This window comes from Muscardinus avellanarius (assembly GCF_963383645.1).
Source record: "Muscardinus avellanarius genome assembly, chromosome: 3".
Classification (NCBI taxonomy): domain Eukaryota; kingdom Metazoa; phylum Chordata; class Mammalia; order Rodentia; family Gliridae; genus Muscardinus; species Muscardinus avellanarius.
The window spans coordinates 118,437,986-118,464,157 of record NC_137788.1 but is presented as its reverse complement, the minus strand read 5'-3'; the positions used below and the strand labels follow the sequence as shown (position 1 = coordinate 118,464,157).

General features: G+C 46.7%; 2 protein-coding genes across 2 annotated transcripts; both read left to right on the top strand.

The window, feature by feature from the left end:
- Positions 1-240: 240 nt before the first annotated feature.
- CIART (circadian associated repressor of transcription) lies at positions 241-6,793 on the top strand (the record flags this gene model as incomplete). The annotated part of the gene is made up of 6 exons (XM_080692838.1): positions 241-407; positions 930-1,354; positions 1,514-1,589; positions 2,234-2,312; positions 2,422-2,533; positions 6,278-6,793. Exons 2-6 carry the CDS (start codon positions 989-991, stop codon positions 6,791-6,793), a joined length of 1,149 nt encoding a protein of 382 aa, XP_080548964.1. The 5' UTR covers positions 241-407; positions 930-988.
- Positions 6,794-15,452: 8,659 nt separating this feature from the next.
- Positions 15,453-26,172, top strand: MRPS21 (mitochondrial ribosomal protein S21; the record flags this gene model as incomplete). The annotated part of the gene is made up of 2 exons (XM_080691047.1): positions 15,453-15,535; positions 25,992-26,172. 2 exons carry the CDS (start codon positions 15,453-15,455, stop codon positions 26,170-26,172), a joined length of 264 nt encoding a protein of 87 aa, XP_080547173.1.

The window sequence follows — 26,172 nt, the reverse complement described above, 5'->3', positions numbered from 1 at the left end:
AAGGCCACGGTCCCGCCCTTTTCCGCCCCTTCCTTCTTTTCTACTCTTTTTTCCATCCGCCTCTCTTTTTTTCATCACCGGGTCCGCTCCCGGAGCCGCATGTAGGGGCGGAGCACGGAATGCTTCCCTTCCAGCCAATCCTCACCGGGCTGATTTTCTATTGGCCGAGCCCCTGTGCGCTGTAGCAAATAGGCTGTGAATGTCCCTAACCGGAGTCACGTGTTGCCGGCTAGACGACCAATGAGGGCGCGAGGTCTGTGTACGCAGGGGGAGGCACGTGCAGAGCCGCACGTGTCTGGGAGGGGGAAGGGGCGGGACCCACCGAGAGAGGCGGAGGTGGGTAGATCAGACGCGGGGCGAGCGAGGAGGAGCTGGAGACCGAGCCCGGGCTGGAGCGATCGGCACAGGTAAGGAGACCCGGAGGGCGCAGAGCGAGCCGGTGGCGGGGACTGGACTCCGGGAGTGGGTTTGCGGGACTGCGTGCGGGGGGGAAAGGGGGATTGCATCACCTGGCAGGCGCGACCGGAGAGGGACCGGCGCCGGAGTCCGCCGTGACAGCCCGTGGGGGCGGTTCCCCAGGGGCCGCTCCGTGGGCTCAGGTGCGCCAGCGCCAGTGGTGCAGCCTCAGGTCGGGAGCTCAGGCCGGCTGGGGAGCAGCGGGTGGAGGGGGAGATGTCTAATCAGATACTGACTCTGAACCTGGGGAAGGAAAGAACGGAGGCTGTGTCAGACCGAGAGCCGCTTTGCAGAGGCCAGAGAGGCAGTCCAGTTTTTTTTAATGGGTGGGGGTAGGGAAGATGACTTTTTCTATTGTCTTTATGGAGAGGGGAAAAAAAAAGAGGTGTTAGTCCGCGCAGTACGCCCCAGCCTCCCAGCCCACTTCCTCGTTCTTAGACTCTGATTTCCAACTCCCTCGCTTTGCTCTCTAGTTGCAGGTTCCGATTTTTGGCTGCTCCAGAGCTGCTCTCCAGCCCCTGCTTCTGGACCTATGGATTCTCCATCTAGCGTGTCATCTTATTCCTCCTACTCTCTCTCTCCCTCTTTCTCCACCTCCCCTGTGAACAGTGACTTTGGCTTCCCCTCTGATAGCGAGAGGGAGGACAAGGGGGCCCATGGGCCCAGGCCAAACACTGTTGGGCAGAGGAGAGGGTCCCAGCCTAGCCTGGGTCCTATTCGCATCAGGCATCGAACCAAGGTTTCCGGGAACCAACACAGAGCGTCTTACCCGGAACAGCGAGGCGTCACTTCATCTGTGGCAGGATCTGGGATGAAGAGATCTAGAACTGGGGAACTGGAGACCTGTCTAAACATCCAAGGTTGTACCAGCGCAGGAGACCTGCTCTTTGCTCAGAAGGTGAGAGGAAGCAGGAGAAAGGAGGCACTCCTGCTAAAACACCCAGCAGGCTGAGACGGCCCTTCAGGGGAAAGGAGCTAGATTTGGAGGCAGAGAAAGAATTACAACTGAGCTGGGCAGTTCTTGGTCTTTCATAGCCTCTGTCCTGTGTTTCTACAGTGTAAAGAGCTCCGAGGATTCATCCGCCCCCTCACAGACCTACTGAATGGGCTGAAGATGGGTCGTTTTGAGAGAGGTAATAATCTGATTAATTGCATTATTTTGTTCTAGGTTTTTTTTGGGGGGGGTCTGGAACCCAGGGGCATTTGACCTCTGAGCTACACCCCCTGCCCTATTTCTTATTCTTTATTTTGAAACCGGGTCTCACTGAGTTGCAGAGGGCCTTACTAAGTAGCTGAGGCTGTCCGCGAACCGAAATCCTCCAGGTCTCAGCCTCCTGAATGCTGGGATTACAAGGGTGCGCCTCCACGCCCGGCTTGTGCTAGGTTTTTACCTCTGTGTCTGTTTCCTCCCCATCTCTCTCTCTCTTTCTCAGATGTGTATGTCTCTTAAGACTATTTGGTGCCTAGATTATTCCTTTTTTGCATCTGCAACTTAATTTTTTTGTGTGTCTGGGGATGGAACCCAGGGGCATTCTTCTTCTGAGCTACACCCCCAGCCCTATTTTTTATTCTTTATTTTGAAACAGGGTCTGAGTAGCAAACAGCCTCACTAAATAGCTGAGGCTGTCCGTGAACCACGATCCTCCTGTCTTGGCCTCCCAACTGCTGGGATTACAAGCGTGTGCGGCCACGCCCGGCTTGTAACTTAATTTCTTTAGGCAGATCCACTGTCCTTTTACCTAACTACATTCAGCCTTTAATCTTCTTTGGCCCCCAGGATTGAGCAGTTTCCAGCAGAGTGTGGCAATGGACAGGATCCAGCGTATCGTAGGTGTTTTGCAGAAGCCTCAGATGGGGTAAGCTCTTTGGTTCTTTCCTTGGTTCCTCATAAAAAGATCTCTCTAGACCTGTCTTGTTTCATTTTTCACACTTAATGTTGCTTTTCTTTCAATGTTCTTCTCACAGGGAGCGTTATCTAGGAACCCTGCTACAGGTAGAAGGGATGTTAAAGACGTGGTTTCCTCATATAGCTGCCCAGAAGTCAACACTGCGTGGAAGCGGGCATCAGCAGACCAAGGTAAGAGCTTTAAAACCTGAGGAAGAGCCAGGCATGGTGGTGCATGCTTGTAATCCCAGCATTCAGGAGGCTGAGACCGGAGGATCGCGGTTCGTGGACAGCCTAAGCTACTTAGTGAGGCCTCTGCAACTCAGTGAGACACGGTTTCAAAATAAAGAATAAAAAATAGGGCTGGAGGTGTAGCTCAGAGGTTGAATGCCCCTGGGTTCCATCTCCAGACCCGCATATAAATAAATAAATAAATAAATAAATAAATAAATAAATAAAACCTGAGGAAGAAGCCAGCCGTGGTGGCACATTCTTGTAATCCAGTACTTGGGAGGCTGAGATGGGAGGATTGCAGGTTCAGGGGCAGCCTCAGCCAACAGTGAGACTTCATCCACCTAGCAAGACCCTGTTTCAAAATAAGAATAGCCAGGCATGGTGGCACACGCTTGTAATCCCCACGCTTGGGAGGCGGAGACAGGAGGATCGCGCAGGTTCGAAGTCAGTCGCACTGGCGTAAGAGACCCTGTTTCCAAAAATAAAAAAATAGGTCTGGGAGTGTAGCCCAGAGGTAGAAGGGCTTCTAGGAACCCCAGTACCACCAAAAGAAGAAAGAAGAAGAAGAAATAAAATAGGGATGGGGTGGAGCTCACAGGTAAAACACCCCTGGGTTCAATCCCTAGCATCAAAACAAAACAAAAACAAAAACTGAGGAAGGGGTGAGAGAGTAATCAAGAAAATGAACTGTCCACGCAGAAGTAGACTCTCCAACCTCGTTTTTTTCTGGATCTTTTTTTCAGTTCCCTTTCAAGGAAGGAAATGCCTGAATATCCTGCATTGTCTTGATTGCTAGATATATTGTTCAGTTTTGTGAGAATCATTGGCCAGAACTCCATAAAGTTTAATCCTATCTCTCACATTGTAGTTTCTCTGTTTTCTGAATAGATACAGAAGAATTTTTACCTGGCCGAATGATTCATGTAGAAAGATGCCTCAGCTTCTCTCTGCAAAGCTCTTCTTCCTTGCTGCCCGTAAAAATCTTCCTCCGCTCTCCCTCTTCTGAACCCAGTCCAAATGTACTTGTACCAAACTCTGTGGAAACCTCTAAGTCTTCACTATGACTATGACTAGTCAAGGACTAGTCATAAGAGTTATAGCACCAGGCATGGGAAGAGGGTACTCAAGGGGATGCCATAGGGAAGAGTGTTGGATAGATTCTTAGACCCGGTATGGAAGCGACCTATTTTCTGTGCCCTCAAAGAATAGGGTATTTAGAGGGCATTGGAGTAATAGGAGGGGGGAGTGGCCTAGATAAAGGCCTGTCCTTGTTATTTATTTGTTTGTTTATTTGTTGGTGGTACTGGGGATGGAACCCAGGGGCATTCTACCGCCAAGCTACACTCTCATCCCCATTTTTTATTCCGTATTTTGAAACAGGGTCTCACTAAGTTGAGGAGGGCCTAAGTAGCTGATGCTGGTTGTGAAACCCTGACCCTCCTGTCTCAGCCTCCCAAGAACTGGGATTACAAGTGTGCACCACCACGTCCAGCTCCTATCCTTGTGCTTAGTTGACCATGGTTATTAATGCTGTGAAAATAACTGATTAAAAATAAGTAGCCAGGAGCCAGATGTAGTGGTGCACATCTGAATTCCATACGTCGGAGGATGAGACAGGAGGATTGCAAGTTCACAGCCAGCCTCCGCAGCTTAGCAAGGCCCTCTGAAACTTAGTGAGAGCTTGTCTCAAAAATAAAAAGAGCTGGGCATGGTGGTGCATGCTTGTAATCCCAGCATTTGGGAGGCTGAGACAGGAGGATCACGGTTCGTGAACAGCCTCATCTACTTAGCGAGGCCCTTTGCAACTCAGTGAGACCCTGTTTCAAAATAAAGAATAAAAAATAGGGCTGGGTGTGTAGTGTGGAGGTAGAATGCCCCTGGGTCCCATCCCCAGTACTGGAGAAAAAAAAAAAAGCCAGGTTCAAGGCCAGCCTAGGCAACTGTCTCAAAAAATAAAAGGCTATAGCTCAGTAGTAGAGTATCCTGGGTTTGATCCCCAGTACCAGAAAATAAATATAGAAATTGGGAAATTATGAATCCAGGTAAAAATACATTTTTCTTGCTGGGTGTGGTGGCATACACCTGTAAACTCAGTACTAGGGAGCTGAGTCAAGAGGATTATAGGTTCAAAACCAGCCTCAGGCCTGTGTGGTGGTGCACACCTGTAATCCCAGCATTTGGGAGGCTGAGATGGGAGGATCTCGGTTCGAGAACAGCCTCAGCTACTTAGTGAGCCCCCCCCCCACAACTTAGTGAGACCGTTTCAAAATAAAGAATAAAATAACAGGGCAGGGGGTATAGCTCTGAGGTCAAATGCCCCTGGGTTCCATCCCCAGACCCACAAAAAACAAAAACAAACAAAAAACGCCTCAGCAATTTAGGAATGCCCTTAGCAACTTAGGGAGTCCTGTTTCAAAACAAAAAATAAAGCCAGGTGTGGTGGCACATGCTTTTAATCCCGGTACTTGGGAGGTTGAGACAGGAGGATCTCAGGTTTGCAGCCAGTCTTAGCTACATAATGGGCCTCCTCAACTTAGTGAGACCGTTTCAAATTAAAAAATAAAAAAGTAGGGCTGTGGGATGTAGCTCGGAGATAGAATGCCCCTGGGTTCCATCCCCAGTACTGCAAAAATAAATAGAATAAGTAAAATAAATAAGTAAATAAACATATCAGACTGGGGGTGTGTGGCTCAGAGATAGACTGCCCCTGAATTCAATACCTAGTACCACAAAAAATAAAAATAAAAGGGCTGGCTAGGCGGGTAGCTTATTGGTAGAATGCAGGCCTAGCATGTGATAGGCCCTAGATTTGATTCTCAGGACTTAAAACCAGGCCTTGGTGGTGTGCACCCTTGTAATCCCAGTACTTGGGAGGCAGAGACAGGAGGATTGAGAGTATGTGGGCAGCCTCAGCTGCTTAGTGAGGCCCTCCACAACTTAGATCCTGTTTTTAAATAAAGAATAAAAGCCGGGCGTGGTGGCACATGCTTGTAATCCCAGCGCTTGGGAGGCTGAGACAGGAGGATTGCGCAGGTTCGAAGCCAGCCTCAGCTACTGAGTGAGGCTCTCAGCAACTTAGTGAGACCCTGTTTCCAAATAAATTATAAAATAGGTCTGGGAGTGTAACACGGAAGTAGAAAGCCCCTGGGTTCCACCCCCAGTACCACAAAAGAAAGAAAGAATAAAAAATAGGGCTGGGGGTGTAGCTCAGAGGTAGAATAACCTTGGGTTCCATCCCCAGTACCGCAAAACAAAGCAAAACAACCAATTTTTCTAAATAAATTCTAAAAGGAATTATTTTACAAATAGTGGCAACTATAGGACATAGAGGACTATTTCTTAATCATGACCTTGCAAAAACATACCTATTGCCGGGCGTGGTGGCGCACGCTTGTAATCCCTGCGCTTGGGAGGCGGAGACAGGAGGATCGCATAGGTTTGAAGTGCTGGCTTAAGAGACCCTGTTTCCAAATTTAAAAAAAGTATAAAAAGTAGGTCTGGGAGTGTGGCCCAGAGGTGAAAGGGCTTCCAGGAACCCCAGTACCACCACTAAAAAAAAAAAAAAAAAAAAAACCTATTGCACAAAACAAGATATATTTGCACTGCTAACGCAGTCCCTAGGGAAGCAAAGGTTTAAGCATCCAGGTGGCGTTAATTTGAAAGCTATCTCCGGTTCTTTTTCTCATTCCTTCTCTTCCCTAGGATTTCCCAAGCCACCACAGTGACTCAGCAGCTTCCTCTCCTGCACCTCCTGTGGACGCCATGGGCCAGGCACAGCTGGGACATTTAGTTTGGAAACCAAAGCAGTCCTGGGACCTCACAGAATGGCCAGCCATGAACCTCACCTGGATCCACACCGCCCCGATCTGTAACCCCCCTCTGGGCTCCCCAGGGGGCGTCTCCGTTAGCCATGATCCTCTGGGCACGGGCACCAGCATAGGTGTCATCCTCTTCCTCCAGCACGGAGCACAGCCCCTCCTGCGCTCTGCGCCAGCCACTCCGGTCCCACCTCCTACAGCCACTGCCGTCACCCCTGGCGATCCTAAGAAACTAGCGGGAGAGGGACCTCGCTGCCACAGTCTGCCAGTAACTGTAGCATCAGACCTGTCCCCTCCTGGGATACCTAGCAGGGCCAGAGAGAGGACCACGGGACACCCAGAGCAGCAGACGAGAAGCCATCCTCACGCTGCCCCCAAGGCCCACCTTCTCAACCCCTAGCCCCAGCCCACACCGCGCGGCTCTCCTCTGTGATCCAAATCTGTGTAATTATATGTACATATATTTTTTACTTTTAATGTGTGTGTTGAAGGAAGATAAGTCCTTTCTGATTAAAGATTTTTTTTTACCTAAACACTTTGTTGATTGAGATAAATCAAAACTTTCTGCCTCAGCTGGACGTGGTGGCGCACGCTTGTAATCCCAGTACTTGAGAGGCAGAGGCAGGAGGATCGCAGGTTCGTGGCCAGACTCAGGTACTTGGTGAGGCCCTCTGCAACTTAGCAAGACTCTGTTTTAAAATAAAGAATAAGCCGGGCATAGTGGCACATGCCTGTAATCCCCGCGCTTGGGAGGTGGAGACAGGAGGATCGCGCAGGTTCAAAGCCAGCTGCGCGCGCTGGCTTAGGAGACCCTGTTTTCAAATAAAAATATAAAATAGGTCTGGGAGTGTAGCCCAGAGGTAGAAGGGCTTCCAGGAAACCCAGTACCACAAAATAAATAAGAAAGAAGGAAGGAAGGAAGGAAGGAAGGAAGGAAGGAAGGAAGAAAGAAAAATAGGACTGGTGGTATAGCCTGGAAGTTGAATGCCCCTGAATTCAATACCCAGTAGTGGAAAGAAAGAAAGAAAGAAAGAAAGAAAGAAAGAAAGAAAGAAAGAAAGAAAGAAAGAAAGAAAGAAAGAAAGAAAGAAAGAAAGACAAACCAATACTGGGGAAAAAAACCTTTCCATTTCAAATCCCAACTTTTATTATCTGATCTGAAGAAAAGAAGACGAGATGGGGGTGTCTGTGAGCTCCACCATGTTAGGGTCTGGATGGGACAATATAAATCCTGTGAGAAGCCAGGCGCGGTGGTGCATGCCTGTCATCCTAGTACTAGGGAAGCTGAGACAGGAGGATTGCAGGTTCACAGCCAGCCTCATCCACTTAGTGAGGCTTTGTTTCAAAATAAAATATAAAATAGGGGACTGTGGGTATAGCACAGAGGTAGAATGCCTCTGGGTTCAATCCCCAGGAGCACAAATAAGTACAAATAAATCCTATGAGAGAAGTAAAGAGACTCTTGCCACTGTTTTCCTAGGGAACACCCTTGGGACAGTTACAGGGTTCAGAGTTGAATTTATTTTTCTTGCTCAGGCTTAGAGACTAGCAGCTTTCCCTTTGTGTCTGTCCCCTGGGGAATCTTCCAGCTGGCCCAGACCAGCAGGTTCTTCTGCTCTGGGCCTTCTGATGGGAGCTGCTGGTGCTCAGGGGCAATGCATGTGCAACCTGCTGTGCTGGAGGAGGAGCAGAGGAGCCACCTGGTTACCAGAGCTGAGAGGGAGGGGCGCCCTAGAATCATCAGCCTTGGGGGGCACTCGAATGCTGGGCCTCATCCTCATTCAAAAAGCTGGGGCTGCTAGATGCATGCTGGGCTGAGGAAGGCTAGCCGGTATTATCAGCAGGCAAACATTAAGCCTGTGAATGTATCTATTTCTACTCTTCTGTGTGTATTACGCTTTCTGATTTGTCCCAGTTTCCACCAAAACGATTTCCTCTCCCCTTTGTTGTGAATCGGAATAGTCGGTCATCTTAGTCATGGCTTATTGACTGCGTATCTTTCTCACAGCTGGTCAGACATCTTTCCCCATTTCTCCCGTCCTCTGTTCTTGGTGAATAATTGCCTCCCTTTATTTCAGAGAATATGACCTCCTTTCGAAGGCAAGCCTCGCTAGTTGTGCTCTGCCTTTGACTGCCTTTCCCTTCTGAAACTTTCGCTGTATCATGCTCCCTTGCGACTTCATGTGTGTGTGAGAGAGGGATACTGGGGATTGAACCCAGGTCATTCCACCTCTGAGCGGCATCCCCAGCCCTTTAAACTTTTTGTTTTTAAAACGGTCTCGCTAGGTCACTGAGAGTCTTGCTATGTTTCTGAGGCCAGCGGAAGCCTGTGATCCTCCTGTCTCAGCCTCCCAACTCTAGGGATTACGGGTGTGCACCCCCCCCCCAGCTGCCCTATCACCCCCTTCTGAGCCTGGTGCTGGGGGTCAATTCCAGAGTCTGGAACATACTAAGCAAGTGTTCTACCACTGAGCCAATCTACCAGCCCTTTCCATAATTCCTTTTTTGACAGTACAGGCATTGATTGATTGATTGATTGATTGATTTTGTGGTACTGGGATTGAACCCAGGGGCATTCTAACTCTGAGCTACACCCCAGCCCTATTTTATTTTATTTATTTATTTTTTTAATTTTGAAGCAGGGTCTAAGTTGCTGAGAACCTTGATAAATTGCTGAGACTGACTTTGATTTTGTTTTTGCTTTTTGCGGTACTGGGGATGGAACTCAGGGGCATTCTACCTCCGAGAGACACCGCCAGCCCTATTTTTTATTCTTTATTTTGAAACAGGGTCTCACTGAGTTGCAGAAGACATAAGTAGCCAAGGCCAGCTTCGAACCTGCACAATCCTCCTGTCTCAGCCTCCCGAATGCTGGGATTACAAACATGTGCCACCATGCCTGGCTGCTGAGGCTGACTTTGAACCTTCAATCTTCAGCCTCCCAAGTACTAGGATTCCAGGCCTGGGCCACCACACCCAGCTAGCCCAAGGGATTTAACCCTGGGCCTTGCATACTGGAGGCAAGCCATCTGCCACTGAGCTGGATACCCAGCCTTTTTGCTTGTTTTTGTTCTGAGACAGTTGCCCGGGCTGGCCTTGAACTTGAGACCCTCTTGCCTCAGCGTCCCCAGAAGCTGGCATTACAGGTGTGCGCCACCACAGTGGCTCTACCGCTTTCTCTTGGTTGGACCTTCCAAAGTCCCTAATGATTCCACTGCCCCAGTATTATGTAGCTTGCACCTAAGAAACAGCTAGACCCTCGCGGAGGTTCCGCGCTTCACGCCCTGCGGCTCCTTTGACACCTGATGCTGCCTCCCCTGCATCCCGTGACTGCACTCCAGCCTCATCTCCTCTTACCCAACTGGCAGCAACTTCTAGGTCTCTTACTGCCACCACTGCCACCTACTCCAGAGTGTGGGTGTCCCCTTAGGCTCAGGCCTTCACCTTTTTTCTAACTATATTCTTTCATATAAAGACATTGTTTGCTTTCATGGCTTTAGTAATTGCCTCAGCTTAGATGATTGCTAAATCTTCATCTCCAGCCCTAACCTCTCCCCTGAGAAGGCATACTGAATGTATACATTTCTGTTGGATAGTTGTGTGTGGGGGGGTACTGGGGCTGGAACCCAGGGGCATTCTACCTCTGGGCTACACTCCCAGACCTATTTTGTCCTTTATTATGAAACAGGGTCTCACTAAATTGTGGAGGGCTTCACTAAGTAGCTAAGACTGGCTTTGAACCTGTGCGATCCTCCTGTCTTAGCCTCCCAAGAGCTGGGATTACAAGCGTGCGCCACCATGCCCAGCTATTTTTTATTCTTTATTTGAAACAGGGTCTTACTGAGTTGCAAAGGGCCTCACTAAGGAGTAGCTGAGGCTGGCCTCGAACCGCAATCCTCTGGTCTCAGCCTCTGGAATGCTGGGATTACAAGCGTGTGCCAGCACGCTTGGCTCTGCTGTACATTTTTATTCATATATTTCTACATCAAAATTATTTAAAAACCTCAGCATTTTAGAGACAAGGTGTAGTTCTCTCCTGTGTCTGTCTGTCTGTCTGTCTGTCTGTCTGTCTGTCTCTCTCTGCAGTACTGGGGATTGAATTGAGAGGCATTCAATCTCTGACCTACACCCCCAGCCCTATTTTTTATTCTTTATTACCTTGTGTGTGTGTGTGTGTGTGTGTGTGTGTGTGTGTGTGTGTGGTACTGGTGTGGCAACCCAGGGGCCTTCTACCCCTGAGCTACACCTCCGGTCCTATTTTTTTTTTAATATATTTTATTTGGAAACAGGATCTCACTAAATTGCTGAGAGCCTCACTAAGCTGCTGAGGCTGGCTTTGAACCTGCAAACCTCCCGTCTCAGCTTCCCAAGTACTGGGATTACAAGCGTGTGCCACCACGCCCAGCCCAAGATGTATTTTTTATATTTCATTCAACCCAACCAACCCCTTTGTCTTACAGATGAGAAAATAATGTGTGCTACAGAGCCCTTGTTTTCCAATCTAGTGCTTTCTCCAGTGGTCACCAACGAAATAATGCTTAAAAAAATATCCTGTTCCCTTTTTTTATAGTCTCCTTTTAGTCCTATCTATGCTACCTACTTTTTTTTTTTTTCAGGTCTGGGGATGGAACCCAGGGGCATCCGACTCCGAGTTACACCCCATGCCCAATTTTTTATTCTTTATTTTGAAACAGGGTCTCACTGAGTTGCAGAGGGCCTCACTAAGTAGCGGAGGCTGGCTGTGAATCGTGATCCTCTGGTCTCAGCCTCCCAAATGCTGGGATGACAAGTGTGCGCCACCACGCCCGGCTCATTTTTTTAGATAACTAGGTTTAAAATGTAGTAGCAGTCAGACACTAAGTTCCATTTATTTATTTATTTAATTTACTTTTTTGTGATCCTAGGGATTGAACCCAGGGGTATTCTATGAGCTACAACCTAGACTGACTGACTTATTTATTTATTTATTTATTTATTTATTTATTTATTTATTTATTTGTAGTAGTATGTATTTGAACTCAAGGCCATTCTACCTCGGAGCTACATCCCAGCCCTCATTTATTTTTATTTTTTTTTTTTGTTTTTTTGCAGTGCTGCAGATGGAGCCCGGGGCATTCTACCTCAGAGCTACATCCCCAGCCCTATTGTTTTATTCTTTATTTTGAAACAGGGTTTCACTCTGAGATTACAAGTGTGCGCCACCACGCTCATCTTCCACCCCTCATGCATTAATTAATTTTGTAGTATTGAAGATTGAACCCAGGGGCATTTTACCTCTAAGACTACACCCCCAGCCTTATTTTTTTTTTTAATTCTTTATTTGGAAGCAGGGCCTCACTAAATAGCTGAGGCTGGCTGCAAACCTGTGATCCTCCTGCATCAGCCTCCCAATTACTGGGATTACAAGCGTGTGCCACCATGCCTGGCTCCTCTTTTATTTTTTATTTTGAAACTGGGTATAGCCGGGCATGGTGGCGCACGCTTGTAATCCCCACGCTTGGGAGGCTGAGACAGTAGGATCGCACAGGTTCGAAGCCAGCCTCAACTACTTAAGTAGTGAAGTAGTGAGGCTCTCGGCAACTTAGTGAGACCCTGTTTCCAAATAAAATGTAAAATGGGTCTGGAAGAATAGCCCGGAGGTAGAAAGCCTCTGGGTTCCACCCCCAGTACCACCAAAAAAAAAAAAAAAAAAACAACAAAAAAAAACTGGGTCTTAAGTTGCTGAGGTTGGCCTTGAACTTGTGACCCTTCTGTCTCAGCCTTCTAAGTACTGGGAAAACAGGCCTAGGCCACGATGCTTGGCTCCTTTAATATTCTTTATTTGGGATGTCTCTTACAGTCCATTTTTGTTTTGTTTTTCTATCCATTCCATTGCCACTGCTATAGTCTAAAAGTTCACCACCAAAATAGTTTTAAGTGGGCACGCTTGTAATCCCAGAAGGATCGCGGTTCGCAGCCAGCCTCAGCTACGGCTACGTAGTGAGGCCCTTTACAACTCAGTGAGACCCGGTTTCAAAATAACGAATAAAAAATAGGGCTGGGGGTATACCTCGGAGGTATAATGCCCCTAGGTTCCATATATACCGCAAAACATACATATATAATTTTTTATATTTTATATATATGCAAAACATATATATGTACCGCAAAACATATATATACCCCAAACATAAATACATATTTGCAAAACATATACCGCAAAACATATATATATATATATATATATATATATATATATATATATATATAATTATTTATATATATATATATATTTTTTTTTTTTTTTGGTGGTACTGGGGTTCCTGAAAGCCCTTCTACCTCCGGGCTACACTCCCAGACCTATTTTTTATACTTTTTTATTTGGAAACAGGGTCTCCTAAGCCAGCGCGCGCGGCTGGCTTCGAACCTGCGCGATCCTCCTGTCTCTGCCTCCCAAGCGCGGGGATTACAAGCATGCGCCACCACGCCTGGCCTAATTATTTATATTTTATATATATGTTTATATATATATTTTTTGGAGGGGTACTGGGAGATTGAACCCAGAAGCGTTCTACTCCTGAGCTATACACCCAGCCTTATTTTATTTTATTTATTTATTTATTTGCAGTACTGGAGATGGAACCCAGGGGATTCTAGCTCTGAGCTACACCCCACCCCTATTTTTTATTCTTTATTTTTGAAACGGGCTCACTGAGTTGCAAAGGGCTTCACTAAGTAGCTGAGGCTGTCCTCGAACCACGATCCTCCTGTCTCAGCCTCCCGAATGCTGGGATTACAAGCATGCGCCACCACATACGGCTGTATTCTATATTTTATTTTGAAACAGGGTCTCACTTAGTTGTAGAGGGCCTAAACCTGCAATCAAGTGTGTGCCACTATGCCTGGCATTTTTTTTTTTTTCCCCTTGGCTCTGGGAATTGAACCCACAGGCATTCTACCTCTGAGGTAAACCCCTAGCCCAAATTTTATTTTTATTTTTTATTTTATTTTTTTGGTAGTACTGGGGGTGGAACCCAGGGGCTTTTCTACCTCCAGGCTATACCCCCAGACCTATTTTATACTTTATTTCGAAACAGGGTCACACTAAGTCGCTGGGAGCTTCACTAAGTAACTGAGGCTGGCTTCGAACCTGTGCAATCCTCCTGTCTCAGCCTCTCAAGCGCGGGGACCAGCGTGCGCCACCACGCCCGGTGCTATTTACCTTTTATGTCACCATAGTGTCTTCTAGTGACGCAAGAGGCACTGTTGATATCAATCTACAGTGCCTGGCGCAGAGCAAGCATTAAATACAGGTTTGTTGATAAGCATAATGATATGCTGGTCTAGCTCTGTTTCAGCACTTCAGACTTGGCTTACTCTGAGGCAGGCTTAATCTTTGTGAATTCTTGTTAGTATAACTGATGAGGATACCAGGCAGGAAATTCAGTCCTGTGTGAGTTGTAGGGGAGGTACGTTTTTTCCTGTAGTCATTAAATCTGAATGTCTGTGAATAACCCAATTTGATATGTAGACGTAGTACAGAAGTAAAATAAAAGGAAATGTGGAATAATAGATTTTTTAAAATCAGGTTTTATTAGGAGGCAAATGACAAAGGTGACATCAAGATTTTTTATTCTAAACCCTGTGTTTCCTATTTATTTTTTGTTTGGGCGGGGGATGCTGGGAATTGAGCCCAGGGGCGCTCTATCACCGACCTATCCTTCCAGCCCCATATTTATTTTTTTAGTTTGAAAGAGTCTCATACATTATCTGAGGCATTCGGAAACTGGCCTCAAAAGCCGACTGTGGTGGCGCACGCTTGGAAACCCAGCATTCGGGAGGCTGAGAGAGAAGGATCGCGGTTCGCGGACAGCCTCAGCTACTTAGGTCCTTTGCAACTCAGTGAGACCCCGTTTCAAAATATAGAATAAAAAAAAAAAAATAGGGCTGGGGGTGTAGCTCGGAGGTAGAATGCCCCTGAGTTCCATCCCCAGTACCACAAAAGGAAAAAAAAAAAAAAAAAAAAAAGAAAGGAAAGAAAGACAGAAAAGAAAATCAAAGAAAATAAAAGAAACTGGCCTCGAGCCCTGCAATCCTCCAGAGTCCCAAGTGCTGGGATTACAGGCGTGCTCCGCCGCGCACATCTTTCCCATATCTTTACTTAGTGATTTCACCTTATTTAGTGAAATGACTAGGAAGGTGATGTTATAGGACGTACGCACCACCGTACGTCATTTGTTTCTTTTCTTTAGTTTTTAGGCAGAACTTGTCTTTCCATCCTGGGATTAGATCTGTGTCTTTTCCAAAGTAAACAATCAAACAAACAAACCAGGAAGCGCATGTTCAAGAAGCGATGCCTATTTCTCCCATTTTCCATCCAGGAAAAAAAAAAGAAATCGCTTAAGTATCCAGTAAGGGTTTAATAGGATTAAGGGATAGAGAATGGGGCTGACCTCGGAGGCCCAAAGACTGCGGTTGTGTGGGAAGGCGAGGAACCCGTCGCGGCGGAATCCGAGTCAAGGAGTGTTTTACCCGGAGGCAAGGAGAAGCCTAAAAAGGGGGCCCAAAAGAGCGTTGCCATGGTTTCCGGGGGCCGTTTTCTCGCTGCGCCCCGGCTGCGGTGCGCCGCGGAGGGGATTCCGTAGCTTCCGCTTCCGGTCGCGAGCCGGCCTGGGGTCGGGGCGTCCGGAGGGCTAGGGTGAGGAGCCACCCGGGAGCGCGAGGCGGCGGGCGGGGGGCGTGGCGGCCTGAGCCCTTCCCATCTCGGCCCAGATCCTGCGGCGGCCCCGGGGGCCTGCGGCGCCTCCCTGCCCCGCGCCAGCCTCGGTAGGGCCGCCCCGGTGCTCCCCTGCCGCGCGCTGCGGCTCGTACTAGCAAAAGCCAAGGAACGAGTCTTGATGAGCATCCGCACGTTCTCGGCTCCACGTGCCCCACCTCGCGTGTGCCTGGGCACGTTTCGTTTTCACACGTTGAATAAAACCCGCGGTAACGTGTGTGTTTCTTACTTGGCTTCTGTGCTTTCCTCGCCCTTTCTCCATCATCCTGTAGGTCCTACAGAGTGAAGTCTTAAACCCAAGGTTATGGCACAACATCTGAAGTTCGTTGCCAGGACGGTGATGGTACAGGAAGGGAACGTGGAAGGTGCATACAAGACCCTGAACAGGTAACCAAAGGGATCGGGATCATGGCTAAATCAACTCTCAGAAGTGCGGTGGTTATGTACCCACCCCTCACCACACCCGAGGGTTGTCCTCAAACCAGTGACAGCCCTGGTGTTCGCCTCTTGAAACTCATTAGCTACCTAGTTTCTTGTCTTTTTTTTTTTTTTTTTTTTTCGTTATTGGGGATTGAATCCAGGAGCATTCTACCTCCGACCTACATCCACAGCTCTATTTTCTTTCTTCTTTCTTTCTTTCTTTCTTTCTTTTTTTATTTTTGCGGTACTGGTGATGGAATCAGGGGCATTGTAACTCCAAATGACACCCTCAGACCTATTTTTTAGTCTATTTATTTATTTATTTATTTATTTATTTATTTTTGTGGGTCTGGGGATGGAACCCAGGGGCATTTGACCTCCGAGCTACAGCCACTGCTCTATTTTTATTCTTTATTTTGAAACAGAGTCTCACTAAGTTACCGAGGGCCTCACTAAGTAGCTGAGGCTGTCTGCGAATCGCGATCCTGGGTCTCAGCCTCCCGAATGCTGGGATTACAAGTGTAGGCCACCATGACCGGCATAGTCTTTTTATTTTTGAAACAAGGTATCACTGAGTTGCAAAGTGCCTGGCTAAGTAGCTGCACCTGTCCTAGGACTGCCATCCTCCTGTCTCAGCCTCCCAAATGCTGGGATTACAAGTGTGCATCACCACCCCCAGCTAATTATCTTTTTTCTTGGTGGGGGTTGAACCTAGGGACATTCTACCTCTGAGCACTGTCTTCAGCCCTACTTTACTTTTAGTTTGAAACAGGGTCTAAGTTGCTGAGGACCTTGTTCAGTTTGAAGCTTATCTCCCTAAATACTGGAATTACAGGCATGAGCCACCTCACCGGGCAGTTTATTATCTTAAAAATGAAGTTCTTCGCCGGGCGTGGTGGCACACGCTTGTAATCCCTGTGCTTGGGAGGCGGAGACAGGAGGATGGCGCAGGCCAGATGCGCTGGCTTAAGAGACCCCATTTCCAAATTTAAAAATACACATATAAAATAGGTCTGGGAGTGTAGCCCAGCGGTAGAAGGGCTTCCAGAAACCTCAGTACCACCACCAAAAAAAAAAAAAAAAAAAAAAAATATATATATATATATATATATATATATATATATATTATAGTTCTTCCCCAAAACCTAACTGTATGAAACTTATTCAACAAGCAAATATCATACCTTTGATGATGAACCTGAATTCTCTTCAAAACTTAAAAAGAACCCAAGTAGAAAACCAAGATGTGAAGCTCCTTAGGAAGCAGGGACCTGGTACATGGAAACAGCTTGGGGTTGTTGTGGAGACGAGGCCCGTGGAAGAGGTGAATTAAGATTGGGACTGTGGAAAAACAAGCAGGAAATGGGAAGGCTTTCCAGGATTTAAGGAGGGTTACAGCATAAGCAGAAATACATAGTGGTAAGTTAACAGAAGTAGGGGGCTGTATTGAAAGAGGGGTTTTTTTGTGAGTGTGTGGTGCTGGGGGTAGAACCAGAGCCTTTCTACCTCCAGATTATATGCACGCACCTATTTTATACTTTATTTGGAAACAGGGTCTCACTAAGTTGCTGAGAGCCTCACTAAGTAGCTGAGGCTGGCTTTGAACCTGCGTGATCCTCCTCCCAAGTACTGGGATTACAAGCATGCGCCACCATGCCCAGCTAGGAAAGAGTGCACATAACCTGTTTTAGATTCTAGCTCTACAGCACTTGCTAGCGTCATGATGTCTGGTAAGCTACATAATGTAAAATGGAGTTTCTTAATGGTGCCCACCTCATGGGATTGACTTGAGGCTTGTTAACTGATTCATTTAAGGAACCTAGAACTGTGCTTAGTACATAGTAGTTATATTAGGCAGCTTTCCTTTGCTGTGACAAAATACCTGAGAAAATCAACCAAAAGAAGGAAAGGTTTATCTGGCTTGGTTTCATAGGGTTCATTACCATGTGCTGACCATAAACTGAGCCTCTGAAAGCCTGAGCCAGAAGAAACCTTTCTTCCTTTTGGTTGATTTTCTCAGGTATTTTGTCACAGCAAATGAAAACAGAGTATTCCCGGGGGGGGGGGTGACAGAGCAAAGCAGGTTACCTCCCACTGTTGGGAGAGAGGAAAGGATGGGACAAGGTCAAGGATGACCTCCCGTTAGCTAGGCCCCAGTTTTTACCACCTTCCAATAATCCATCCAAAGTATGAATCCATTAGTGGATTAATCCACTGAGTAGGATGGTTCCTTTTTTTTTTTTTGGCAGTAGTGGGGATGGAACCCACGGGCATTCTAACTACGAGCTACATTGCCTGCCCTATTTTTTATTCTTTATTTTGAAACAGAGTCTCAGTTGCAAAGGGCCTAAGTAGCTGAAACTGTCGGCAAACCACAATCTTCCTGTCTCAGCCTCCCAAATTCTGGGATTACAAGCATCTGCCACCACGCCCTGCTAAGATGGGTTCCTCTTAATCTTCTCATTTCCTGAAACCCCACTTCTGGACTCTCCTTCAGTGGGGACCAAGCCTTCTTCACATGAGCCTTTGGGGAGACTCCAGCCCCAACTATAATAGTAGGCATTATGTTAGCTGTTATTCCAACTTGGAACTCATTGTAAGAGAGTTGTGCTTCCTTAAAGAAGCTTTGCTTCCTACAGTGGAACTCATTGTAAGTTGGTTTTGCTCTGTGGGGGGTTTGTTTATTTTGAGAGACTGAGGATTTACTTTAACTGTCTTTTTAACTATTAAATAGGGTATACTTAAGGTAGCTCAGAGATGAAAAAAGCAAGCAAATAATTTTACTTTATTTTGACATATGGATCAGTTTACTACTGGTATTAGAATGTATTTTTTTTTATAGACAGATATTTCCCAACTAAGTCTTCCTCTGTTTAGCCTATTGATAATCTCTCTCTTTTTTTTTTTCCCTTTGGTGGTACTGGGGATGGAACCCAGGGGCTTTCTACCTTTAGGATGTAGTCCCAGACTGACTTCGAAACCATGCGATCCTCCTGTTTTAGCCTCCCAAGCACGGGGATTACAAGCGTGCGCCACCACATTTGGCTTTGATAATCTCATTTAAATAACAGCATTTATTCCCTCTCTAAAACATATTACATATATATTTATGTCAAGAACTTAAAACAAGCCAGGCGTGGTGGCGCAAGTTTTGTAATCCCAGCATTCGGGAGGCTGAGAAAGGAAGATCCTGGTTCGCTGACAGCCTCAGCTACTTAGGCCCTCTGTAACTCAGTGGACCCTGTTTCAAAATAAAGAATAAATAATAGGGCTGGGGATATAGCTCAGAGGTAGAATGCCGCTGAGTTCCAGCCCCAGTACCGCAAAAAAAAAAAAAATTGACTCAAGCTGGGCGTGGTGGCGCATGCTTGTAATCCCAGCATTGGGGGGGGGGGGCAAGACTGGAGGATCACGGTTCGCAGACAGCCCCAGCTACTTAGTGAGGCCCTTTGCAACTCAGTGAGAACCTGTTTCAAAATAAAGAAAAAAAATAGGACAGGGACTGTAGCTCCCAGGTTCCATCTCCAAACCCTCAAAAAAAAAAAAAAAGAATTATCTGACCATAACATTTTTTTCCAAAGACTAAGTCATTTAATATGAGACTTTAATATGTAGTCAGGATTTAAAATCATTGTAGCCGGGAGTGGTAGCTCACGCTTGTAATGCCCGTGCTTGGGAGGCGGAGACAGGAGGAGCGTGCTGGTTCGAAGCCAGCCTCGCTGGCTTAAGAGACCCTGTTTCCAAATAAAAAGTATAAAATAGGTCTGGGAGTATAGCCCAGAAGAAGAAGGGTTCCATCCCCAGTACCACAAAAAAATAAATCATTTTGCCGGGCGTGGTGGCGCACACTTGTAATCCCCGCGCTTTGGAGGCTGAGACAGGAGGATCACACAGGTTCGAAGCCAGCCTCAGCTACTTAGTGAGGCTCTCAGCAACTTAGTGAGACCCTGTTTCCAAATAAAATATAAAAAAGGTCTAGGAGTATAGTTCGGAGGTAGAAAGCCTCTGGGTTCCACCCCTAGTACCACCTAAAATAAATAAATAAATAAAAAATAAATAAATAAAATCATTGTAAGCTGGGCATGGTGGCATATGCTTGTAATCCCAGTACTTGGGAGGCCACTACAGGAGTCTTTTAGGTTTGAGGACAGCCCCAGCAAGTAGTGAGATTCTATCAACCTAGCGAGACCCTCTTTTTTTTTTTTTTTTTTTTTTTTTTGGTGGTACTGGGGGTGGAACCCAGAGGCTTTCTACCTCCGGGCTATACACCCAGACCTATTTTATACTTTATTTGGAAACAGGGTCTCACTAAGTTGCTGAGAGCCTCACTCAGTAGCTGAGGCTGGCTTCGAACCTGTGCGATCCTCCTGTCTCAGCCTCCCAAGCGCGGGGATTACAAACGTCCGCCACTACGCCCGGCTCTAGCAAGACCCTCTTTAAAAAATATAAATAAAATAGGGCTGGGGGTGTAGCTCAGAGATAGAATACTCCTGGGTTAAGTCCCCAGGACCACACATACACACACATTTAAAAAAAAAAAAATCATTGTAATAACGCCAGGTATAGTGGTACACACCTGTAATTCCTGTACTTGGGATCCTAGACAGGATCACAGGTTCAAGGCCAGCTTCAACAACTTAATGGGGCCCTGTTTCTTTTTTTCTCTTTCTTTCTTTCCTTTTTTTTATTTTTTTTTTTTATTTTTTCAGGTACTGGGGATGGAACCCAGGGTCATTATACCTCCAAGCTACACCCCAGCCTCATACCTTCAAGCTACACCCACAGTCCTATTATTTTTATTCTATATTTTGAAACAGGGTCTCACTGAGTTGCATAGGGCCTCACTAAGTAACTGAGGCTGTCCGTGAACCACAATCCTCCCGTCTCAGCCTTCCAAATGCTGGGATAGTCTTTTTATTTTTGAAACAGGTTCTCACTGAGTTGCAGAGGGCCTCACTAAGGAGCTGAGGCTGCCCGCAAACCGCAATCCTCCCGTCTCAGTCTCCTGAAGGCTGGGATTACAAGCGTGTATCACCATGCTGGACCCTGTTTCAAAATAAAAAGTAAAATAGGGCTGGGGGTGTAGCTCAGCCCCTGAGTTCAGTCCCCAATACCACATACACAAAGAATCATTGTAATGAGACTAGGCTCCTTAAGGGCAGAGTCCATGTCTTCTTTTTTATTTGTACATCCTTTGTGTTTACCAAAATGTCTGGTACACAGGAAGCTCTCGTTAAATGTCGCTAATGAACATAAATGTTCCTTTGTCTTTTGTCAATCCCTTTTAAGTTTGTCAAACTTTTCCACTGAAGTGTTTATAATAGCAGGCGAAAGTAAAGAAACTATAGGAGCTGTGCCACTGTAAGCAAACACAGGATTTCCCTGACATCTCTCTTTTTAAGTAAATTTTAAGCGAGCTTTGTCTTCCTTGCTATCACATTTGTTTTAAAGATTAGCACCCCCACTGCCATTCCTATTTAAATTGGTGCATCAGGGCTGGGGATATAGCTCAGGGGTAGAGTGATTGCCAAGCTCGTGTAAGGCTCTATATCCATTCCCAGCACAGCCAAAATGAAAAGGATTTTAAGAGGATTTTGGTTTTCCAGGCAGATGTATCAAATTGATCTAGAAATTGTACTAAGTACTCTAGTTAAGACACACAGTGTTAACCAGGTGTGGTAGCATACACCTATAATCCCAGTACTTGAAATGCTGAGACAGGAGAACCACAGGTTCGAAGCCAGCCTCGGCAACTTAGCTCAGCTCCCAGCAACTTAGTGAGACCCTGTTTCCAAGTAAATAAAACAGGGATGGAGGCTGGGCATGGTGGCGCACGCTTATAATCCCAGCATTCAAGAGGCTGAGACAGAGGATTGCAGTTTGCGGACAGCCTCAGCTACTAGTGAGGCCTTCTGCAACTCAGAGAGACCCTGTTTCAAAAAAATAAAGGATAAAGAATAGGGCAGGGGATGTAGCTCGGAGGTCGAATGCCCCTGGGTTCCGTCCCCAGACTGCAAAAAAGGGGGTGGTGGTGGAGTGTAACTCAAAGGTAGAATGCCACTGGGGTCAATATCTAGTATCACCAAAAAACCCAGTATTTTTTTCTTCAGGGATTAAAACACCAAGGTAGAAATAGATTTAGGAAGCCGGGCATGGTGGTGCACACTTCTAATCCCAGCATTTGGAAGGCTGAGAAAGGAAGATTGTGGTTCATGGACAGCCTCAGTTACTTAGGCCCTTTGCAACTCAGATCCTGTTTCAAAATACAGAATAAAGAGTAGGACTAAGGGTGTAGCTCAGAGTTAGAATGCCCCTGGGTTCCATCCCAAGTACTGCAAAAACTGGGGGGGGGGGGGGGCTGGGCATAATGGCGCACACTCAAAAGAGACTGAGATGGGAGGATCGCGGTTCGCGGGCAACCTCAGCTACTTAGTGAAGTCCTCTGCAACTTAGTGAGACCCTGTTTCAAGATAAAGATTAAAAAATAGGTCTGGTGGTATAGTTTGTAGATAGAATGTCCCTAGGTTCAGTTCCCCATACCACACACACACACACACACACACACACACACACACACACACAAAGTACACTGGGAATGTAGCTTAGTGGTAAGCAGTTATATGATGTGTGAGGTCATGGGTTCAATCCCCAGTCAACATACACACACACACACTCACAGAATTGAGATTCCAGAGACTTGAAATCTGAAGTTAATTAATTTGTTTGTTTGTTTATTTTGTGTGGTACTGGGGTTGAACCCAGGGGTACTCTGCCTCTGAGCTACACCCCAGCCCTTTTTTTTTTGTTTTTGAAACAGTCTGAGTTGGCTAAAGTCTTACTATGTTTCTTTTTTTTTGGGGGGGGGGTATTGGGGTGGAACCCAGAGGCTTTCTACCTCCGGGCTATACTCCCAGACCTTTTTTATATTTCTTATTTGGAAACAGGGTCTCACTAAGTAGCTGAGGCTGGCTTTGAACCCGTGTGATCCTCCCGTCTCAGCCTCCCAAGCGTGGGGATTGCAAGCATGTGCCACCACGCCCGGCTAAGTCTTGCTATGTTTCTGAAGCTGTCCTTGAAACTGCAATCTTCCTGTCTCGGCCTCCCTTCCAAATACTTGCATTACAGGTATGCGCCAACATGCCCGGCTTATGTTTTTAAATTCTGAAACAGAACAGGGTATCACTGAGTTGCTGAGGGTCTTGCTAAGTTGCCAAGGCTAGGTTCAGACTGGGGAGGCTCCTGCGTAGCTTCCCAAGTACAAGGATTACAGGTGTGTACTGCCACACCCGGCTGGTTTTCCTGTGTGTGTGTGTGTGTGTGTGTGTGTGTGTGGTGCCAGGGATTAAACCCAATAGCGTTCTACCTCTGAGCTACACCCCTTAGCCCTATTTTATTTTAATTTTTGCAGTACTAGAGATGGAACCCAGGGGCATTCTACCTCTGAGCTACACCCTCAGCCCTATTTTTTATTCTTTATTTTGAAACAGGGTCTCACTGAGTTGCAAAGGACATCACTAAATAGCTGAGGATGTCTGTGAACGGCGATCCTCCGTTCTCAGCCTCCCATATGCTGGGATTACAAGCATGTGCCGCCATGTGCAGCTCCTGTTTTATTTTTTTTATCATGAAACAGGGTCTCATTAAGTTATTGAAGTTGCCCACAAACGTGGGATCCTCCTGTCTCTGCCTCCTAACTACTGTGATTATAAGCATGTGCCACTACTCCCGGCCAGGCAAGGACCTTTTTTGTGTGTTTGGTACTGGGGATTGAGTCCAGGGGCATTCTACCTCTGAGCTACACCTCCAGCCCTATTTTGTATTTGCATTTTGAAACAGAGTCTCACTAGGTTGATGAGAGTCTCACTTACTTGCTGAGGCTAGCCTCGAACTTGAGATTTTCCTGTCTCAGCCTCTCAAGTACTGGGATTATAGATGTGTGTCATCATGCCCAGCTAGGCAAGCACTTTTACACTTCCACTTCTGAATGGGCCAATTCTGGAGTGTTCTAGTATTCTCTCTTCCTGCTCACTAAATACAATATGTTCTGAGTGATGTACTTTTTCTCTAATGTCCTCTCTGGCCACCTTTTCTGTATACCTCCCTTATATCCCAGGCTTCTCCTTACCTCTCAACTTTCTGATAGTTGGTAGTTTAAAAATAAGTGGCTCGTTCTATGCTCTAATTATAGTAGGTGCGAGAGCAAATGAGAGGAGAAAGATGTTAAAGCGTGTTTGGAGTGGAGAGGGCGTCCCACAGAGGAAACAGCCCATGTGTCTGCCCAGTGAGACTGCCACAGAATGCCTGTTACATAACCGGGAGCCCTCATTGGTGCCTTGGGATGAAGAGCTGGAGAGCGGGATTGCTAGGAAGCCCATGTGATTGGCTGGCCTCCAAACTAGGAGAGGCTGACATACTGGAAGCGTGCCCAGTTGACCCCTTTTACTCCTGGTGGGCAGCTTCTGGGCCCATTGAGTCCTTCTGCATACACGTTGGTCCTGACGTAAGCTGGCTACACTGACATGTGAGTTTGCCGCCCCCAGCTCGTCCCTCTAGGCGGCTCAGCTCCTTTTACATAATCAGTTGAATTTCACTAAAACTGGCAGCTGGTTTCTCCTTCATATTAGGTTGCCAGGCACCTGAACTCCAGCCTGAGATGTTTACACTAGTGCTCTTGGCCTGCTGGACCTTGAACCACCTTTGGAAGCAGCAGCAGCATAAGGAACACCCTCCGAGTTTATTCTTGAGTTCTGCAAAGCTTTCGTGCGTCCTTGTCTGTTAGAGATAAGTTGAGTAGATGCCTCCCTTTGTAGGGACTCGGGAGCATTTGAAGCTGATCGGTGCTTTTTTAGGATGACCAAGGGGTTTAGGGTGAGGGAGGGAATCCTCACCTGGCATCTTGGAATTCATTTGGTCTGTGTTTTGGAAGTAACTAGGACCGTTCAAGGAACTCTTAACCAGTCCCATGTTCTTTCTGTCCTTTCCCCTCTTCCATCCTTATGTTCTTTTATTTTCTTGTCCTGCTTTATTGTTTCACAAAGTCATTTACTTAGTAAGATGATCACCTCTGTTTCAAATCCTTTTGAAAGTCCAGTCGCTCCCCAGTGTGTGTCTCAACTTTCTCCTTGTGTAGTTTTCTTTCATCTTTATTATTTTGCGTGCGTGCATGTATTACTGGTGATTGAACCTAGAGGCATTCTACCACTGAGCTACACACCTAGCCTCAGCCCTATTTCTTCCTTCCTTCCTTCCTTCCTTTCTTTTTCTTTCTTTCTTTCTTTCGTACTGGGGGTGGAACCCAGAGGCTTTTCTACCTCTGGGCTATACTCCCAGACCTATTTTATATTGGAAACAGGGTCTCCCTAAGTTGCTGAGAGCCTCACTAAGTAGCTGAGGCTGGCTTCAAACCTGTGTGATCCTCCTGTCTCAGCTTCCCAAGTGCTGAGATTACAAGCGTGCGCTACCACTTCCAGCTTATTCTTTATTTTAAAACAAGTCTCACTATGTAGCTGAAGCTGTCTGCAAACTGCGATCCTCCTGTCAGCCTCCCAAAATGCTAGGATTACAAGAATGTTCTACCACGCCTGGCTTTTTTATTATTTATTTTTTTATTTTTATTTTTTTTTTGGTGGTACTGGGGGTGGAACCCAGGGGCTTTCTACCTCCAGGTCACACTCCCAGACCTTTTTTAAATTTTATTTGGAAACAGGGTCTCCCTGAGTTGCTGAGAGCCTAAGTAGTTGAGGCTGGATTTGAACCTGTGGGATCCTCCTGTCTCAGCCTCCCAAGCGCGGGGAATTACAAGCATGCACCACCACGCCCGGCTATAATTATTTATTTTGAAACTTGCGGAGGGCCTAACTAGCACACACACACAAAAAAAATAGGGGTGGGGAGCTGAGCGTGGTGGCACACGCTTGTAATCCCAGTATTTAGGAGGCTGAGACAGGAGGATTGCGGTTCGGGGACATCTTAGTGAGACTCTGTTTCAAAATAAAGAATAAAATAAAATAGTCTGGGGTGTAGCTCAGGTGGGATGCCTCTGGGTTCCTCTCCAGTATCCCCCCTCCACATTTCCCCACAATTAAATGTAGGCAGTCAGCCGGGCGTGGTGACAGGAGGCTGAGACAGGAGGATCGCACAGGTTCGAGAGCTACTGAGTGGGGCTTTCAGCAACTTAGTGAGCCCCGTTTCCAAAATAGGTCTGGGAGTGTACCCCGGAAGTAGAAAAGCACCTGGGTTCCACCCCAAGTACCATACACACACACACACACAAAAAGTAGGCAGTTACTGCGGTCTTGTCAGCACTCTCCATTTGTTTTACAAACACCTGTTGCTTCATTCAGTTGACTTGTGAACATCTGCAGATCTGTAGAGTATCAGTAATGAGCGCAGGCCCCTAAGCTTGCTCCCTCTCTTCATACAGAATTCTCAGCATGGATGGGCTCATTGAGGACATCAAGAGACGGAGATACTACGAGAAGCCTTGCCGCAAGCGCCAGCGCCAAAGCTATGAAAACTGCCGGCGGATCTACAACATGGAGATGGCTCGCAAGATCAACTTCTTAATGCGAAGGAATCGGGCGGACCCGTGGCTGGGCTGCTGA